The sequence below is a fragment of the Barbus barbus genome, assembly GCF_936440315.1.
Source record: "Barbus barbus genome assembly, chromosome: 36".
In the NCBI taxonomy this organism is placed as follows: domain Eukaryota; kingdom Metazoa; phylum Chordata; class Actinopteri; order Cypriniformes; family Cyprinidae; genus Barbus; species Barbus barbus.
Window position 1 is genome coordinate 5,955,460 of NC_136714.1, and position 14,639 is coordinate 5,970,098.

At 37.3% G+C, this 14,639-nt stretch overlaps 1 protein-coding gene across 1 annotated transcript in view; it reads right to left on the reverse strand.

Annotated features, from left to right (window-relative positions):
- The window catches only part of LOC306856088 (histone-lysine N-methyltransferase, H3 lysine-36 specific-like), a 35,219-nt gene extending 22,662 nt beyond the window's left edge, over nt 1–12,557 (reverse strand). The window contains exons 1-14 of the mRNA XM_079395096.1: nt 12,128–12,557; nt 11,873–12,003; nt 9,503–10,207; nt 8,888–9,029; nt 8,596–8,768; nt 6,648–8,505; nt 6,439–6,551; nt 6,067–6,346; nt 5,723–5,823; nt 5,268–5,313; nt 3,541–3,722; nt 2,965–3,090; nt 955–1,078; nt 648–848 (exon numbers count right to left, since the gene is read on the reverse strand). Coding sequence (XP_079251222.1) covers nt 648–848; nt 955–1,078; nt 2,965–3,090; nt 3,541–3,722; nt 5,268–5,313; nt 5,723–5,823; nt 6,067–6,346; nt 6,439–6,551; nt 6,648–8,505; nt 8,596–8,768; nt 8,888–9,029; nt 9,503–9,853 — 3,697 coding nt within the window. The 5' untranslated portion in view covers nt 9,854–10,207; nt 11,873–12,003; nt 12,128–12,557. The remainder of the gene's footprint in view (nt 1–647; nt 849–954; nt 1,079–2,964; nt 3,091–3,540; nt 3,723–5,267; nt 5,314–5,722; nt 5,824–6,066; nt 6,347–6,438; nt 6,552–6,647; nt 8,506–8,595; nt 8,769–8,887; nt 9,030–9,502; nt 10,208–11,872; nt 12,004–12,127) is intronic.
- Nucleotides 12,558–14,639: the final 2,082 nt, after the last annotated feature.

Below are 14,639 nucleotides of genomic sequence, written 5' to 3' on the forward strand. Positions count from 1 at the left end.
TTTTTTGTACTGATTTGCATTCTGGAGGAGGTTAGTCAACGTTAGTTACCAAAGTCTGCAGATTTCATCGAAGTTTGTGCAGTGTATGATAGACTCTGCACAGACTCTTCATACTATGATTGGATCCAGTTTGATTATTTTGTGCCAATTTTAAAACACATTGTTTTCTTTTGTCATGCATCTCCTAGCAATGAGGCACATTTCTAACTCTACCACATTTCTAGTTGTTTGACATGTTGTGTTTGGCATTTTCTGTGTAACCATTTACAAAGTCTGCATGTGTATGATGCCTAGTTTTCTGAAGTCTGTTCAGATTATAGTGTCATGTAGTGTATTATTGCTAATGAACACTGCCCCCAATAAAAGCAACATCTAAAGACTGCTGCCATGATGATGAGAGAAATGTCCCTGTCAGCTCTAAAATAAGTGTACACGGTCATTGCTTTTGATATTTTGGTATTTCCAAATGTTTAAACCTATAATAATTTTTAAAAAATAACAACTTTGCATTTTATGGACACACAAAAATATTTTTTTTGCCACCAACCAGCTGTTCTCAGATGTAGTTGTTGGTGTTTGTTGGGGCAGTGTGAACCAGCCTTCAGAATCACCAGATGTAGAATGTAACTACTCTAAGCACAACAAACCTTTAGATGCAGATGGATTGGTAGGGTTTGTGATGAAACACGACAGGCAGGCATGGAGAGGGCAACGAAAGGCCCGGTTCAGAGGTACTGTGGGTCCATGGCTGGCAGCACACTCCCCATGGTAGAACTTCCCACATCCTGGAAGCATACAGCGCCTGACGTCCTCACCCAGGTTCTTACAAGAAAAGCATGAGTGTATACCTAGTAAAACATTCACAAAACCAGCTGTCAAAGAGCAGTAAAACAGTACAATTAAGTCAAGACTTTTTAAAATTGTTGATGTGTGAATTATGAAGCCGGCTCTTACCAGAGGTGCAACCCTGACATAAAAATTTCCCTGCAGGAGGCTCGTTCAGGCCAGTGCATAGTAGATGGAACGCCCCGCAGCATTGCCCTTCACATAGAAGGAGGTCTCCCTGCTTCTCACATGCCTACAGAAACAGACAGTCATTGAGGTGTGTCCTAATATACTGTGATAAATCAATTTGCTAAAACATTCTTAGATCATTCGTATAACTCCACTTCTTAAAAAACCCACTCTTAACCCAACTCTTTTAGGGAACTATAGGCCGGTTTCCCTTCTTCCTTTCATTGCAAAAACACTTGAACGAGTTGTGTTCAACCAAGTCTCTGTCTTTCTCACACAGAACAACCTCCTGGACAGATGACCAATCTGGCTTCAGAAGTGGACATTCGACCGAAACTGCCTTGCTTTCTGTTGTTGAAGCCCTAAGACTTTCAAGGGCGGCTTCCAAATCTTCATTACTTATCTTGCTGAATCTGTCTGCTGCTTTTGATACGGTCAACCATCAGATCCTCTTGTCAACCCTATTGAGAAAGGGCATCTCAGGAACCGCACTTCAGTGGTTTGAGTCTTACCTCTCTGATAGGTCCTTCAAAGTATCTTGGAGAGGTGAGGTATCCAAGTCGCAACATCTAGCTACTGGGGTGCCTCAGGGCTCAGTTCTTGGATCACTTCTCTTTTCTGTCTACATGGCATCACTAGGTTCTGTCATTTAGAAACATGGCTTGTCATATCACTGCTATGCTGATGACACTCAACTCTACCTCTCATTCCATCCTGATGATCCGACGATAGCTGCTTGCATCTCAGCGTGTCTAACAGACATTTCTTGCTGGATGATGGACCATCACCTTCAACTCAACCTAGCTAAGACAGAACTGCTTGTAGTTTCAGCTAACCCATCGCTTCATCACAATCTCACCTTAAAGTTAGGCTCATCTACCATTACTCCTTCAAAAACAGCCAGAAACCTTGGAGTTAAGCTGAATTTCTCAGACCACATTGCTAAAACTGCCCGGTCCTGCAGATTTGCATTATACAATATTAAGAAGATCAGGCCCTTTCTCTCGGAACATGCAACACATCAAAGCCAATTCTATTAAACCTCTACAATTAATCCAAAATGCCCCTGCAAGATTAATCTTTAATGAGCCGAAAAGAACGCTTGTCACGCCTCTGTTCATCAATTTGCACTGGCTACCAATAGCTGCTCGCATTAAATTCAAGGTATTAATGTTTGCCTACAGAACCACCACTGGCTCTGCACCCCTATACCTAAATTCATTACTTCAGACTTATGTGCCCTCTAGAAGCTTGCGTTATTCAAGTGAACGATGCATTATTGTGCCATCCCAAAGACACAAAAAAACACTTTCATAGACTTTTTCATTATATGTTCCCATCTGGTGGAATGGCCTGCCCAACTCAGTCCGAGCAGCCGCATCCTTACCCATCTTCAAGAAACGGCTAAAAACTCATCTGTTCCATCTTTACTTGACCCTCTAACTCTAGCACTCTCTATTCTAATTTTATTTGATCTATATGTCTTTTTATTATAAATAAAAAAATAAAAATAATTATCTGTACTGCGTTAGGCTAACCAAGACTTGTAATAGCACTTGCACGTTGTTGCTCTTTTGTTGGTTTTGATTGCTTCTTATGTCCTCATTTGTAAGTCGCTTTGGATAAAAGCGTCTGCTAAATGACAAAAGAAATAAATATATCACTCACCTCACTTGTAGTCTTAAATATTGTTAAAATTTATCTAATGAAAAATTATATTTGACACTGTCAGTTGCTTATGGTTAAAGTTGGCTTGAAATTAAAATATACACTATTTTCTAAATGCATGTTATAGATCGTACTGTGAATAGTCAATCCATGCATCCATCCATCTGTTTAAAGCATTTAAAGTGGCAGATGACATAACTGTTATTGTCTCTTGGTGTGGACACTAATATAGTTATCATTACTGATATATTTATTGGTGTGAACGAGTTTTAACACACCTACCTGACACACGTTCTCCTTCAGTAAAGTACTGCCACCTTTCTCCACTGACAGCCTTTTATCAGAGACTCCTTCATCGGATTGTGAATCTTCTCTTTCAGAACACAAGCCATAACTAGATTCAACCATCTGAATGAAATGCCACGTAATCAGGTTAGTTAAATAAATAAGCATTTACGAAGATTGATTTAATTTTTTTTGTATTATTATTTGTATTGTGGCACTGAATACTGCATTTTAATCTATGTCCTTAGAAATTAGATTTATTTATTCAAATTTTTTAACCAAAAAAATTTTTTTTTATTAAACACATAATTCTGCACATGACTGACATGTAAACAGACTATGTGAGAAGCTACGGTAATTACAGTGGGCAGTTGTTTTTACGCACAATCTTCTAATATTTCTGGCCAAAGATGATGTTGTTATGGCATCCACCTGTTGACCATGCCTTTGTGCTCTTGCTGCTGTATGATTGGCTGATTACAAATTTGCATTATCCAGTAGCTGTTTATGTATACCTAATAAAAGTGGCCACTGAGAAATAACAGAAGTATAAGACTAGTTCATTTTACTGACCTCTGGGCCTGAGCATTTGAGATCATCTGAACCATCCTCAGATGATTCTGGGTTAACTGCATGAGGTGTTGCAAGGGAAACTTCTGTCTCCATCTCTGTGCTCTTTTGGATTGGGGCAGTTGGTATGTCGACTGACTCAAAAGACAGCTTGTTCTTACTTTTTGATGATTGTTGTCCCATCCCTTCATTTACAACACACATTAATTAAAACACAATCAAGGCACCAAATAAAATGGCTGAAATATGAAATTATTGTATACAAAAAATGTTCACTGGTAGCCTGTCTCATTTCTTCTAGTACCTCTAAAAAATCCCTGCTTTAGATTTGAGACATCTTGTTTCCAAAAGATAATTTGAGATTCAGGCTTCTTCACATTTCCAACATCAATGGATGAAAACTCATGATTTGACATAACTGAATATAATTCACTGATCACAGGCATTATGCAAGTCTCTTCTAATATAACTTAACCCAAATTCTAGAAATGTTGGGACATTTTTTAAATTTGAATAAAATGAAAACTAAAAGACTTTCAAATCACATGAGCCAATATTTTATTCACAATAGAACATAGAGAACATCACAAATGTTTAAACAGAGAAATTTTACACTTTTATCCACTAAATGAGCTCATTTCAAATTTGATGCCTGCTATAGTTCTCAAAAAAGTTGGCACGGTGGCAACAAAGGGCTGAAAAAGCAAGACATTTTGAAAAGATATCAGCTGAGAGAACAACTAATTAATTGACATCAGGTCTGTAACATGACTAGCTATAAAAGGAATGTCTTAGAGAGGCAGAGTCTCTCAGAAGTAAAGATGGGCAGAGGCTCTCCAATCTGTGAAAGAGTGTGTAAAAAGATTGTGGAATACTTTAAAAACAATACCACGGTATGGGCAGCTTGCATGTTTTGGAAGGCACTATGAATGCTGAAAGGTATATAAAGATTTTAGAGCAACATATGCTCCCCTCCAGACGACGTCTATTTCAGGGAAGGCCTTGTGTATTTCAGCAGGACAATACGAAAACCACATACTGCAGCTATTAAAACAGCATGGCTTCATAGTAGAAGAGTCCGGGTGCTGAATTGACCTGCCTGTAGTCCAGCTCTTTCACCTATCGAGAACATTTGGCGCATCATTAAATGAAAAATACGTCAAAGATGACCACGAACTCTTCAGCAGCTCGAAACCTATATCAGGCAAGAATGGGACCAAATTCCAACACCAAAACTCTAGAAACTCATAACCTCGATGCCCAGACGTCTTCAAACTGTTTTGAAAAGAAGAGGAGATGCTACACCATGGTAAACATGCCCCCGTCCCAACTATTTTGAAACCTGTAGCAGGCATCAAATTTGAAATGAGCTCATTTTGTGCATACAATTGTATCAGTTTAAACATTTGTTACGTTATCTATGCTCTATTGTGAATAAAATATTGGCTCATGTGAAAAGAATTCTTTTAATTTTCATTTTATTCAAATTTTAAAAAACGCCCCAACATTTCTGGAATTCGGGTGGTACTACTGAACTGATTTTAATCTGAATTAACCTGCTATTAAGTTTATCAGTGCCATTTAACACATATTTGGTGGCAGTGGTCTCCATGAACAACTTTCAAGAAACAGGGTCCTGGAATTGTCTCTGGTTGTAAGCTATGCCCTAAAATAATATTGTTAACTTTATGATTTTAATAAAATGTTTTAAAAGCTTTTAATGGTCATACCTGAATTTGCAGATTGTCCAGATGAGCAAATCTTTTGAGACTTCACCTGTAAATTATAATGGTATTAGTCCAATTTTCCATTCATTAGATTAGACTAAGCTGTAACACTTTAGTTTAGGGACCAATTCTCACTATTAACTAGTTGCTTATTAGCATGCATATTACTGGCATATTGGCTGTTCATTAATACATATAAATCACATAATAATGCCTTCTGCATTACCATATTTAAGATCCCTTAATCCTACCCCATGCCTAAACTTAACAACTACCTTACTAACTATTAATAAGAAGCAGTTAGGAGTTTATTGAGGCAAAAGTAGTAGTTAATAGTTGACTAAAACTAAAAAAACAAACTAGACTACAATTGCAAGATGTTTTTTTAGAACAAATATTCTTTATGTGGTTATCTATCGAAGTAAACTTTCTGAAATAGTTGTAGTTAAAACAAGTACCTTTCTTTTTGGCACAAGAACTGGTTCAGCTTCTATGGAGCTTTCTAGAATCTTTTTGGTGGGTTTCCGTTGTCTCTTTGTGCTTAGACACACACCATTACCTAATAAATGATGGAAAAATCATTTATTTTTGACTGTTATTTGTGTTCTGATAAAAAGTACTGAATATGGTTAGCCCTAAAAACAATATAAAAAGCAATAAAAAAGTGGTTCTGGCTTGCAATAGGTCTATATATGGCTAATGCAAAACAACATGGCAAAAACATTTGAGAAATATCAAACTATTTTCCAAACATTTGTGACTTTCTTCATAATTATGTAAACTTTCAGAAAGAGCTGCTCACCAATAGCTAAGGCATTTTGTTTTTGAAGCTCCTCCTTATGACAAATTTCAGCACATGGTGATGGGATTGTTTCTGGAGGTGGAGTAAGAGTGTCTACAGGCAACACCTGCCTCTCTTGACATGGCGTGGGATTTATTGAAGTGCTCCGAGACAGGTCTTCTGGAGGGGGAGTCTGTAATTCTGGCAGGGGTCTTGACACACCTTGTTCTGTCACCTGAGGTTTCTGTATACTTTCGCCAGATGTTTTCTCCACTGGTCCACTGCAGTTATTGTTTTCAACCTATTCAAAAAGTTGTCAAAATTTTAAAGTAAATTACAGAATACAAGAAAATTTCCACATCCAACTTCATTAGCTAGCATAAACTGAGCTACCTTAGTAAAGGACTCTGGTTTCTTTTTTGCTTTCTTCTTAGTGAAAAACAATTGATCGTATTCCTCTGTCCATTCTATGAGTCTTTTGCTAGGTTTTCTAATACGTTTGCATTCTGTGAAAAGCACAACATTTTTTGAGCCCACTTTAAAATTCCACAACTACATATTATCCTTAGATGATGTTAGCATGGATTACATTGAAACCTTACCTGTTGGGATGTGATTTTTTTGACAGTTGCCTTGAGTATTTTCAGATGCATTGATGGTAGTTTCCTTCCCAGGCACAAAAGGACAAGATTTATTTGTATCACCCACCAAAACGTCACACTTTTCTGAGGGTAATTGTTTTGTTTCTTGAATACAAGTACCTTCAACTACATGTAACGCTTTGTCACTGACTTGGTCAAACTTTTGCCAACGCTTTTTAGGCACATTAGCTGAGAACTTGGTGTCTGGTTCTTCTGAGGGTGGTAGGTGCTCAGATACCAGTACATCAAATGCATCTTTTGAGTGGATATTTGCTGTGATCTCAGTGGTTTTCTTTTTTGAAAATTGTTTTTTGCTAGTTCTTTGAGCATTTTTTGACACAGTAGATGTTAGCTGAATTTCCGGGATCATATTTATCCCAGACTTCAGTTTCATCTTCTGTTTTGATGCAATTTTGCCCAGTTGACATTTTTGTGTATCCACTGTATTTACTGTGTTAATTTCATCCTTAACGTCCAGAATCAGTGATGGCTCCTCTTTAATAAGTTCATTTATGGGTAACGGTTCTATTACCAATGTGGTTCCATCTTTTTCCCGGCTATCGTGCATATCCTTGAGCATCATTAGGAATGTGCTAAACTTATAGTTTGCATCAGGATGAAATGACAAAGGCTGGCCACTATGTTCATTTGTTAGTGATTTGAAGGTTATTTCTCTCATGTTTTCCACATCTTCCATCTTTAAGCGCAAAGATGGTGTAGAACTAGAAGATGAATCGGAAGCATGACTCTCTTGTTTGCATTTGGATGAATGAAAGGCAACGGGTGCTTGAGATATCAAAGAAGCTTCATCTTCAGATTTGACAAAATTTGCATCATCTTTACAACGCAGAAGATCCGATGATAACTGGGTGCATATTTTACTGTTTGAGTACTCTTTAAGATCACATCTTGCTGTAGTTGGCATCTTCTGTGAAGGGACATGGTTGTCTACATCTGTTGTTTCAGGCATTGTAACATCAGAAAAAGATACACAATTCTCTGTTTCGACATTTGATGCTGACTCTTGGTTTATCAGTTGTTTCTTCATCCACTCTGCCTCCTCCATTGCCTTCAGTGCTCTTGTCATCAGGCGACTACTTGCTGGAAGGCACTTCACTCTCCTATCAAGAGCTTTCTTGGCTTCTGTAGATAGATGTTCAATTCCGGTGATGTGATTGTCTTTGGGTTTCATGCTTATGGAATCTGGCATCTTAATTTTACAAGATACCTTCCCAAAAGAACAGTTCACAGATTTAATGCCAGCACGACTAAGTCCCCCGTTGACCTGGCCTTTCCCTGTTTTGCTAAACCAAAGGCCACCCTGGTTCTCCACGTTCTTCTTTACTTCTTTGTCATTTGTAATGTTTAGTTGACTTGAGGTTGAGTTTGACTGATTATTAACAGCGCAGTGCTTCGAAATTTGCTCAATGCTTTTGGGACATCTTCGGATCTGTGGTACAGAGTCAATGTCAGAGTAGGGACTGTCCAAAGCTTCCATAATCTTATCCTTCTCACAAAGAAATTTCTCAGATTTTTTTAAATGTGTTGAAGACTTTCTCTGTTTCTTTTTGTTTTTAGACCCCTGATTATGTGGTAAGGTGTTCAGATGGTCTTTTTGTGTAACTGTTCCATTGGTCAGAGGACTAAAGTTGGGTAATTCCACTGGCACGGACAATTTGTTTTCTGTGTTATTTGTAGTTCCTTCAGAGATTGTTTTGGTGAAGTCTGAGCAGGAAGTGGTGACCCTTGGCTTCTCGAGGAGAAGTGCTTCTGCTTCAACCACACTAGCTTTCCAAGAGTTCAGAAAACGCTTGGGTATCTGCAAAGTAACCCAAGAATAACAATTTCACAAGGGTTTTAAAAAGGTGTCACAATATCCATTTAACTGATAGGATGTTTCAGAAATTACAGAGTGTCTGGTGTTTTCATCTTGTTGGCGTCCACCTCCTCTCACAAAAGGAAGATTGTTAAACTGATATCCACCCACAAATATATGAGTAGACCTCTCAGGGACCCATGCCTGTTCTTCAGGTTCCCCAAATGTCTTGAGGAAATACTGATGATTGGTCCTATCTGGTGGCTCTGAAACATAATCGCACAAAGAAATGTAAGGGGGGGCTATTGAAAAAGTTGTGAATATGGTTCATAACAATAGGAATGGGTGTTCTGTGGTTTTATGCCTTCTGTTTTTGTGTACTTACCTTTAATTCTATGGTAAACTCCCTCAACTGGGTGAACAGTCACCTGACATGGCCACCATGGTCTACGGTTGAATTTAGCCCAAATTACTTCACCCTCCAAATATTTCACTGGTGGTAGAGCCTTTGTTTTCATTTTTTTTCTCTGCTGGTAGACATCATATATAAATTAGTTTAATTTACAACTGAATATTTTCAGTATCACCTACAAAAACTTTTTTTATTTTTTTTTTATTTTAGCATATGCATTTTATGAGAATATGTATTTAAGTTATTATATTAGTAAATACTTAATTTTTTTCTCTCTCTGGTCAAAGACCTGCCTATGCAAGAAAACAAATTTATGGTCAGCCTGAAAATACAAAAATAAAACCACACAATTATTGCTTAATGGCATTTGATGCAAAATATATACTCTCCCAAAGCATAAGAAAAGTTTCGAAATTGCACAAATGTACTGCTCTCTAAGCTAATATAATGAAAATTGTATCAGTTTCTAAGATTTTACATGTTCTCATTTTTAAGAGCTAATGCCACAGTTGATTGTAGTATGAGGAGATATCTAAAATATTGGTAGTGGTTTGATGTTGGGGATGGTGGGACAGAACCAGAACTTGCCATTATAATCCCAGCAGACCTGCTCACAAGAGAAGAAAGCCCACAATCACTTGTAGACTTGTCTTTGAATATAGCTTCTTGCCCCAGAGATGAGTGAGCATTTGAAATTTTGTTTCTAGACTTGACATCCAATTTTGTCTTCAAATTTGTATTTGTTGTATGGTCTTTCGTTGAGCCACATGACCCTCTTTCCAGTTGAGACTCCATCTCTGAATCCATCACTTCATCCTCGTCCTCATCTTCAAACAGTATTGACTCAAAGTGCAGTCCATTTGCAAACGGACTGGATGAGTCCAGACTAAAATCAGGGCTGGGGGGGGATGTGCAGCTGTTAGTCAAAGCTGCATCCATTTTGAGACGGATGTGTCAACAACTCAGTCTGGCTACCACACCCCCATCTGAGTTCTTTGTGTGCACACTGTCCCATAAGCCTTGTGGGTCCCAGTCAGGCAGAGGCAGGTCCTGATTCCCAAAGGTCAGATCTTAGGTCAGAAGCTTAAGTGAGTAAGCTTTGACTCTTAGACTTTAACCCATAGACAGATGAGACAGGAAGGTCGAGGGTTAAAGCCAAGTGTCTGTCTGCTGGTTGGTGTTGTTTTCCATGTACTTTCTAGTGGATCAAGCACCTGTGGACAGGTACGGCAATGTGTTGCATTACTGAGAGTATGCACATGTAGGCGAATCATAATTGCACTGCTTCATTATCTGAAAAACAAATTTGTATATGCATATAAACATTCACTTCATCTGTCTGTGTAAAAAACAAATAGTGCTTAACAATTCTAACCTGCTGATAATAATACACTCCACTCAAAGTTCACTCAACTGACTGAAAAACTTCTTAAAAACGCATTTAGATTTAAAAGCTTAAGCTTAAACGCTTTAAATTAGACCAGCAGACAAATTTGTGTGTGCTTTTGTGTAAATTATTAAAAAAAACTGTATTAAAATTTTATAAATAGTACGGTATAATAGTAAATGAAAGCTGCCAACAAGTGACCAGCATTGTTGTTTACATGTTTATGTCTTTTAACTACATATAAAATATATAATTAATTTATGTTTATATAATGACATATTTTGACGTGTTTATTAATTATTATGCTGGAAATGGGCTAAGATCAGGACTTTGCCTTGACTTTTCCAAAACATTATATTTTTTCTGCTTGAACCTTTCAATGGTAGACAAGCTACAAAAGTAGTGTTTAAAGTGGTGGTCTTGCCGCAGGAACACTTCCTTATTCATATTAAGGGGAATTATTTTTTCGTAAAGGCTCCAACAATGATAGCAAGATGGGCAAAGCAGCCCAAACCAACTGTCCTATACGGTTGGGATGACGTTCCCATTATTGAATCAGTCTTTAGTTTTCTCCAAATGTGATAGTTCATTAAAACCAAAAAGCTCTATTTTGGACTCTGTCTTTGTCAGGTAGCATTGTTCTTCCCATTGAAGCAATAGCATCCTCCATGCTATAGTTCATGTCTACCTGATGGTGGACTCACAAACCTTAGCCAATGTCCTGAAGATCTTTAGATGTTACCTTGAGGTTCTTTGTGACCTCCTTGAAAATTGTCCTGCATTTGGAGAGATTCTTGCAGTTGACCAATTCTGTATAGAGTAGGAGTGTCTATTTTTATTCTGTGTAGATTTCTGAAACCCCACTTTATAGATATGCCTTTTGTAACTCTTTAGAAATCTCTTTTGACCAGACACTGATAGAGATTCCATAATTTAAAACCCCTGCTCAAATTACCCCCATTTTTTCTGAATCATTAATTACTGAATTATTATGATCTGATCATTCTAGATGCCATATACTTTCTCAATTTTTTTTTTACTCCAGAATCGTTTTGCTGAGTAAATAAGTGGAATATACAACATGAGCAAATACAAATATGTGTTTGTCATTTGTTTAATTGGATTATACTTATATGGAGATTTGTTTACAATATATGTACATTTTATGTTGAAATAAAGAAATTTCTTAAGCGTTCACAAAGTTTCTAATAACGTACTGCTTACTATTCGTAGTAGGGGCAGTATAGGATACCATTTCTAACACACTCCATAACACAGGAACGCAGCACATATATGACAGAGCGAAGATTGAACTCTGACTGATACATTTCACATGAAGAAGTACAACATGATGAGATACAGTAATGACATACAGGTAAAACTGGCAGCGCTGGGCTCATTGTCACGCGCGCTAATCTCATTAATATTTATATTATATTATATGAATAAAATCTCTCTCCCGAACAAACATCAGCACGAGTTCACAGACTTACATCGGTCTTCTTCTTAATATTTCGTTATTTTAAAACATCCCAAATGTGATGCCTAAGGAAACACCGATGAAATCTTACCATTTACATGTTGGCCAATGTCACTGATATTGAAAACTCTTCGTTTGTGCGCGTCAAATGACCTTTTTTCCCAAATTGTGAAAGTGGATCAAGAAAATCCCAGCCGCAGCTGCAGTAGTAGGCCGGAGAACCTGAGAACACATTCATACTATCATCACTCTACCCCTTCAAAATAAAAACACATCAAACACATGCATTATAACACTCACACAGAGAGGAACCTTCCCAGTGCGCGATGTCTGAGTCACAACGTACCTCTTGGGTTACGACACGGACGTTGCCCTTTTCATTTTCAATGATAATGGTTTCCTTGCTGTCGACCTGCCCCTGGTTCTGTTTCAAGCCCGTGACTGTATGTGTCTATGAACAGCAGCCAATCGGCACGACAACCCAACCCCCTGCGAGAGGAGCTCTCCTCAACTCATGTGCTTCACTTTATCCCAAAATACAATTATACATTTCATAAAACACTCAAATGTACGTTTAATCTAACATTTCGTGTCCTATTAATAATATTTTACCACCCCCTTGCCAGAAACTGAGCTCTTGTACCGAGCAAACATTTCTAACCTCAAGTGGTATTTTCCTTATAATCCTATTCTGAAATAAACCTATGCATTTCACACAAACCCGACACCGTTTGAAAATACGCGATTTTATTCAAATTCAACGCTCTTGATCATTCAAGATGGAGTCTGCCGTGTGCTGGCACAGGCCACAAAGTGTTAAATTTCGATTTGAAGTAGGGCTTTATACATTCAAGAAGTTGTGACTCGTTTTTCAAAGACGCTTTTTCGCGTTAGAGTTGATTACATGTAGGTGCGCGTTAAGATACGCGCGTGCGTTCAGCAGTGCATATGGTATATAAATGTAGTATATACTAAGAGGATTTTGTGTAACAAACAATGCATACAGAAAAACCGCAGGCAACACAGCACAAAGCACTTCTTAGTTTCATTCAATCACATTTCTAACATATGAAAATGACATCGAACCTGTGTTGATTCTTATATTATTTGGACGTGTAAGCGCATTTGTTTTCCTGCTTTGCCGTTTGTTTTATTTTTTTCTGAGGAGAGGGAAAATGGAGGAGTCCGACACCATCTCGACGTTTGTGGTCGAGTTTAATCTCGTGTGAATGTGACACTGGAGGGCTTTAATACGACGAGCAAACAGATTTAGATAAACAGCGAAAAACATATCTCGTGCATAGCAACAAATCCTGCATAACTCAAAACCACTGCCTAATAGTCCCGTGAGGTTTATTATAAGAGAGGGCGTGTTTGAGGTTAGAGAACCGTTATCGTGTCGACTGACGACGTCGTTAAACATGTTTCTCGCTAGCACCTCAAAATGAGATTTGCGAAAGATGTCAAAATGAATGTGGAGCTGACAGAGAAAGTGTTTCAGCGCTGTCTGTGGGCCTGCTGCTTTCCGCTTCGCCTGAACAGCGCCGCACCTGACAGAAAACACGGTCAAGTTTCCCAGCCTCGCTTATAAACTATATCATCTTAATATGGTTTCTCTGTCTGTTTTAAAACGAAGGAATACATATTTCTCAGTCAGATATGTCAGGCTCTACATTTAGCCTAATTCAACACACTGGCATCTGAAATATTGCACACTGTCTGAAATGAATGATTACTAACTAATATGAATAATTTGGTTTTCTGACTTTTTTTTTTCCAATAGTGTTGAAATTTGACCAATATTGAAAATCATTAAAATTGTATGAATTCTTAGTTATTAGGTCCAAAAATAATTAATCAGTTAGCTAAATATTGATGAAGTAACACAATTTAATGAAGAAATTTGGGACACAGTTTCAGTAAAATATGTCCTTTTTCATTTTAGGTTTCATAATATCTATATTATAAAATCTATTATTCTGCTATAAAAATGAACAGTAGGTATACATCTTACATTTGCAATTTTTAAGTATTTCACAAATTCATCTCTGTTGTGCACCTCTATACCAGCACTACACCTTATATTTAGTTAAGTAGGCCTATTGGTTTTTGTTGTCATGTAAGAGAAATTTACCTTTAATGCTGGGGCCTACAGACCCATTGCACCCTATTATTTATTTATATTCATAGGTAACAAATATAATTTTACTATTTTGCTAACTTATAATGAATAACTTAATAATAATTTATAATTGTATATAATAATTGTAATTATAATATATTATTCTTTTCTGATAAATTACTACCACACTTTTAGTAATTGTAAGCCAAAACGCATTCTGCTCTTTCTTACGCCCCCTAGTGGTGAGTCATTGTTGTCTTGACCTATTACCCTTCAAAAATCGTTCAGTAGAGCTTTTCTCCTTTGGTGATTAGATGACAAGACTTTTGTTGATTTTTTTGTTGACTCATTTGGTGTATGAACAAATAAAACAGAACCTGGATATTTCACTTTGACAAAATGCAGTTAAATAATTTTCCTACACTACAAATAGCCTACACTAAAACGTTAATCCAAGAACTGATATTAATAAGAAATCACTACATCGTTAGGTTAATTTTAAGAAAATATTATTATTAGACAAAGGCATAATTTGTTATGTGTTAGACAGTGCTATATTTTAATTGACGGCCTACATAAAATCTCCACAAACTATCATTGTAGTAACAAATGCTACTGACAGGGGGCAGCACAATCCAGCAAAAGAATTTCAGAGGCCCACTGCCCTATTCCCTGTCCCAAATGGCGCACTTGATATGGATTTGCATTTTCTGGTGCATATGTCAGTTAGGTCTAC